Genomic DNA, 6,123 nt, shown 5'->3' with positions numbered 1-6,123 from the left:
ATTTAATATATAAAAATTATGTGTAAACAAAAGCAATGTAAACTAACCACAAGCCAAAATTGTTTACACTTATCTATTGTTTTAAGCAATTTTCCATAATTTTTTGTTTAATGTCGCCACTTGACACTATTTAAACAGACACATGCACACACATTTAAGCCACAAAAACATTTAAGCAGTCGAAAAATCAAATTTAACACATTGCCGATTGCCGATCGTGCTCATCAACTCAACTAAATTCAAATCAAAGTTTGCGCGCATGTCTTATTCAAATACAAAAATAAACAAGTGAAAAAGCTAATAAATAAATAAACTTTAGTGAAGTTTTGTACAAACATTTGCTCACCCCAGGGAAGTGCGAAAGCCGGGCAGACTACAAGCGCTTAAACGAGCCCATCTGGTAAAATTTAAGCCACAAAATCGACACATGTTGATTTACAGTTGTGCACACACACATGCTTTTATGCAAATGCATAAACACGCGCACGATAAAGAAAAAGCGAATACATTGCTTACAAATAGTTACAAAAAGCGCATGAACACAAATGCTTTTATCGATTTTTCCCCATTTTTTTTTTTGCCAATTAGTGGCTGTTAAAAGAATTTCTCAATTTCTCAACAATTGGAAGCGACATACAAATGGCAAAAATGAAGTGTGATTGAATAAGATACATTTCCAACATGAATTGTTTAAGTGAGTTGCAAGTGCAGTCAAAATGACAGGCCTAACACGTAAATAGCGAGCGAGAAACAGTTGAAGTGCTTTTGAGTAGTGAAGGTTATGTCGAAATATACATATACTATTTGACACAAAACAAACAAATAATATTAATACAAAAAACCGTAAAAAGTAAATAAAAAAACAAAAAATAATGATAATAYAAAAAACCAATAAAAAAAATTAATAAAAAATATTTTATGTGCCACAATATTAATTACCTTCGKTCTGACATTGAATATAATAAGCAAAATTTTCTTTTTGTTTTAATGTTGCGCTTTCGTTTTCATTTTTCCATAACTTTTTATGGTGAATGTAACTCAAAACTTAAACATAACATACAAAATAAATTTTTAAGTTTTATGTGGGAGCAGCCAGAAATATACCTCATAATTTTGAATAACACCAATTTCTTCGTCATATATTGAGATACTGAGAAACGAATGAAAAGCAAACATCGGAGTTCCACTAAAGTATATACATATATAAATGATCAGCGTGACGAGCTTACCCGCTTAGCACATAGCTATCATAGAAACCAACCGATCCAACTCAAGTCCTTGTAAGAAATACTTTTTTATTTGACAAGGTATCGTCAYKAAATTTGATACGTATAAGTATTCAAAGCAACGCTATGATATATGTACGAATAAATTGTTCAGATCGGATTACAATAGCGTGTAGCTGCCATACAAACTGACTGATCAAAATCRCGTGCTTGTATGGTGTACTTTTTTATTTRACAGGATATGTACACAAAATTTGGCATAAATTATTGTCCTAATAAGTGTTCCCATGTCCAGAAAATTTGTTTAGAATGGGCCACAATAGCTTATACCTGCCATATAAACTGACTGATCAAACTCAAGTCCTGGTCTAAATACTTTTTTATTTGACAAGACATCTTCATCATATCTTACACAAAAAATTATTTTAAGCAGTAGTATAATCTTCGAAGAAATTGTTCAGATTGGACAACTATAGCATATAGCTGCCATACAAACTGACAGATCAAAGTCAAGTCTTTRTATGAAAAACTTTCTTAATTGACAATGTATCATCACAAAATTTGGCACAGATCTTCAGTATCGTTACAATATCCAAAGAAATTGTTCAGATCGGATCAGTATCGCATATAGCTGTCATCGAAACTGATCACTCAAAATCAGTATAAAGCTCCTTCATAAGTTAACTACTTTTCTTTTTTTTTTTTTATTAATAATATTTAATTGATTAATAGTTATATGGATATTTGAATGTATGTACATACTATAACTTGATATTATACGCATTCAATTTTCGCTCATATTTTTCAAAACTAAACAATCAGCAAGGGATAAAATTTTAAAAAGATCCATTTCAAAATCCTTGTGCTGAAGACGCGTCGCCGCAACCAATAATTTTTTAATTAAACACATATAAATAGCAATATTTTACTAAGTTCTTGTTTGCTTGTCGCGCAGCCAATCTGTTGCCCATTTAAAGTTCGCACCATACACCGCCGCACAACAACTATTACTCTGACACATACTAAGACATTTCTTCACAAACTTTTTTTATTGTACTTTAACTAMTACTTTTCGTAACTTTTTCTATTGTAAGTGTTAGTTGCTAGTTTATCAGYGCCGGCATTTCCGTAGAGCTCCCCGCCGCCACAATAGTTGGGAAGTTAATCTAGGCGCTATTTCAGACATCTATCGACGTCACTGGCTACTCGAGGCAGCAGCAATGTTGTTTACGCTTTGCGTAGCCACCCGTTAATTTATTTTTGGGGACTACGTACGTGCCTCCTGAAGATCTATTTATTTTTTGTTATGCTTTCTTATTTGCCTTTTTTCGCATTTTCCTCATTTTTTTAACGCATTTTTGTTGTATTTGTTTTGCTAAGCTACTTTTATTGCTTCATTAGGCGTATATGTATGTATGTATGTGTGTGTTTTTGCGAGGTTTTTATCTTAAAAATTTCTGCGCTGGCTTTGTTATTGTTGGCGGCTTTTAATTTTGTTGCGGGGGCTATATCGGTTAACGACAACACGCGCAGCAAATTTATGGAGGCATTCAGCTTTGGTGCAGGGGAGTGTGAAGAGATATTTGCCGCTACAGCACAGCAAAGATAAAGTGTAGAATTTGGAAGATTTTTTTTTTTTTTTTTTTTTTTTTGAAGCAAGCGTTGAAATCGGTATCTTTTTTGGCGCAATGTTTGTTCTTTTAAATTTTTCTAGCTCAAATGTCTATGTCTATCTGTGCTGTCGGAAGTCTAGCGACAGTTGCCCAGTTTCTTGACAAGCTGTGCGGTTAATTTGTGCCAAATGCGTAAAAAGTTATTCCGAAAATTTTCATATACAAATGTCTACTTCTGCTAAAATACCATGCTATATAATATATACATACATATTTTGAATTTGTATTAATTGTCTTCTTTTCTTCTCCTTTCCGCTTGCTTCCAGTTACAATGAAGAAACAAACAGAGCGTCACGCTATTGTCGCCCCCAAGTGATCACACTCGCCTCGAAGGCCATGGCCAATAGCGCGGCCGCCGCTTTCGCCAGCCATCAGCTGAACCAGCAGCAGCCAACGCCGCAACAGTCACCGTACACAACACATCAACAGCAGTCGCAACGTCTGCCCACCACCGTCACTGCTGGCTACGGCAAAGGCCATGACGGACGCGCCATTGTCGGCTTGCCGCGCACACTCTCCGCACCCATCATCAATTTGCAGCCGAAATCTTGCCTCAGCCGCAAAACCTGCCTACACCGTTTGCAAGCGAGCTACAGCAGCAACAGCAGCAGCGATAGTCGCGACAGCGACGAAGCGGGCGCGGCGGCGGAATGCGCGAATTGCAAATGCAATGGACAAAGGTGAGTGGACCAAGAAATATTGCTGTACACATTTGATACAACACAAAGTGCAGTAGCGGTGTTATTGTAGTTGCAATTTTTTTATTTTTATTATAATTTTTTGTTRCTGTGCGATGTGATATGATAGCAGGCGTGCAGCGATTAGTTTTATTTGGCGGTTACTCATACGCCGTGGTATGCATTACGTTCCATTTAATGGTAATGCCGCATACTTGGTTGCCGTCGTGCCTTGTGCTACGCTAGGCGATTTTTTGCAAGGCGTGCAGTGGCTCAACGGCGGTTTGGCGCTGCAATAGCGGAAATGTGACACCAGCTTGGCGCTATGGCATACGGCAAATGTCTAGTTGTGTGTGTGCAGTTATCTTCGTTTGTCGTGCACTTAGTCTAATATAAATCATTTTYGCTTTTTTTATACAATAGGCGCTCGCGTTTGTGCCACATCTTACCGCAATTGCTTAGTTTGGTTTGACGCAAACGCCAACGCTTGTGGCCCAGCGTTATAAATAGGCGACGGTGGTGGCGTACCAGTCGGCTGACGTTATTGCATTTCCCGCAAAGCTGCTGAAAAGTATTGCAAAATGTGCCACAATAACTCATAGCCACACAGGCATACATATGTGTGTCTCGCCCTTTTGGCTTTAATAATCGCATGCAATATTTATTTCAACGCGCCTGCAAACTGCCACAGTTTCAGTTGTCTTTCATGCCATTTACTCGTATTTATTTAAAAGATTTSGAAAGGTGGCTTTCAGCATTTAGTCAGCGGCGAAACGTCATTGCCGTCAGCAGCTGTCAGCCGCAATGACAAGCTATTAAACAAAATAGGAAGAAAATGCAAGAAAATTGAGGAAAATGCTGTTTTTATAGCGAAATTTGTCGGAAAAAATATGGACGTTTGTAGGCCACAAGCAGAAGGCCGCTTTCACTCATTCGTATGGCATGCGTCGCGCTCAGCATTCTTCAAAAATTTCTCTTGCCTTTAAACTGTTCGAAATGAGTCAATGCGTTATTTTGTTATTCTCAAATATATTGCATGTATGCTTATGAAAATGCCTGATTTTATTATTAGTATTATTATTATGTATTTGTACATTTCTTTGTTTGTAAACGGCGGATGTTTCGCGGCTATTTTTGGTTGGTAATTTTCTTGCGACCTTCCTAGCCATGGTTGTCTGTCGCTTGCAGACTTTGATGTATAGTTGCTATAAATTCAATTCTTGGAAATTGAACAGAATGAAATTAAATTGTGTCGAATATTTCAAAATTACTACTTGCTTTTACTTTTTGTTTTTCTTTTACAAAATGTCGCTAAACTGATTGTTCAAAATCAAATTCTTGTATAGAAAACTTTTTTATTTGACGAGATATCTTCCCAAAATTTGGCATGCATTTTTTTAAGACAAGGTTTAGGAAAAAAAATCGGGTGAGATCACTATATCATATAGCTGCCATACAAAATGACCTATCAAAACCAAAACCTTGTATTAAAACTTGTTTATTACTTGAGGTATCTTCACGAAATTTTACTGGAATCGTTACCCGAAGCACGACACAAATTCCGAAGAAATCGTTAAGATYGAAAAACTATAGCATATAGCTGTCATACAAACTGACTGATCAAAATCAAGTCCTTGTACGAAAAACTTTTTTAGTAGACTAGTTATCTGCATGAAAGTTTGCACGGATTATTCCCTAAGATAACAGTATAATTTCCCCCAAAAAATTTTAGATCGAACTATTATAACATATACTGTTATACAAACCGAACGATCAAATAAAAGCACATTTTTTTAAATTTTTCTCAAATAAGAAAGTATATATGTAGTTGAATGTATATATAGAGCGATTTTTTTAGTTATGCTCCAATAAGAAAACATATACATATGTATATGTATGTATTTATGTATATCGCAAAATGTTTTACGAGTTTGCATGTTTTTGGTTATCTAYTAACGCTATCAATCACGCAATTGACGCTCAGATAACCCATGAGCCTAAAGCTAAACAGTCATACAACAAATATTTGGTAAAATTCAAACAAAATATTAAATAATTCTTGTCTTGGATATGTGTGTGTATGTATATGCTATATGCTTATGTGCATTCCGTAAATGTTTTTGTGTGTTATTAACACAAAAATATAAAAATATTCAATCTTATACTTGCATATACATATGTATAYATGTATGTAAATTACACTTATTATCGAATTCATATGTATGTATGTTTCACTCATTATCGAATTCACACCAAACTGCGGTCGCTTTTATATCAATGACAAGATTTGTTAATGATCGCGTACATTAACATTCGCTTAAGTGCATTTAAGGCGATTAATTGCATAGATTAACGTTGGCACGAATAAAGCACAGTGGCTGCAAATACTTAAGCGCGTGTGCAAACATATGTACGTATGTACTATATATGTATATAAAGGAAATTTGGATTATATATTTGGAGATATAAAAATTTTAATATAGTCGAGATTCCTTAAATTTAGCAATAAGCACTGAAGAAATGTTTAGAAAGCAAGTATTTTTTTTT

General features: G+C 35.3%; 1 protein-coding gene across 3 annotated transcripts in view; it reads left to right on the top strand.

The window, feature by feature from the left end:
* Window positions 1-6,123, top strand: part of LOC108967765 (protein phosphatase 1 regulatory subunit 3C-B) — a 32,607-nt gene that overhangs the window by 12,687 nt on the left and 13,797 nt on the right. For all 3 annotated transcript variants that reach the window (XM_018931383.1, XM_018931385.1, XM_018931384.1), the window contains one exon: window positions 3,166-3,579. In XM_018931383.1, the coding sequence (XP_018786928.1) occupies window positions 3,166-3,579 (414 nt within the window). The remainder of the gene's footprint in view (window positions 1-3,165; window positions 3,580-6,123) is intronic.

The sequence above is a fragment of the Bactrocera latifrons genome, unplaced genomic scaffold, assembly GCF_001853355.1.
Source record: "Bactrocera latifrons isolate USDA-ARS-PBARC rearing strain unplaced genomic scaffold, ASM185335v1 scaffold_199, whole genome shotgun sequence".
NCBI lineage: Eukaryota > Metazoa > Arthropoda > Insecta > Diptera > Tephritidae > Bactrocera > Bactrocera latifrons.
This window is presented reverse-complemented; position numbering and strand designations above follow the sequence as displayed.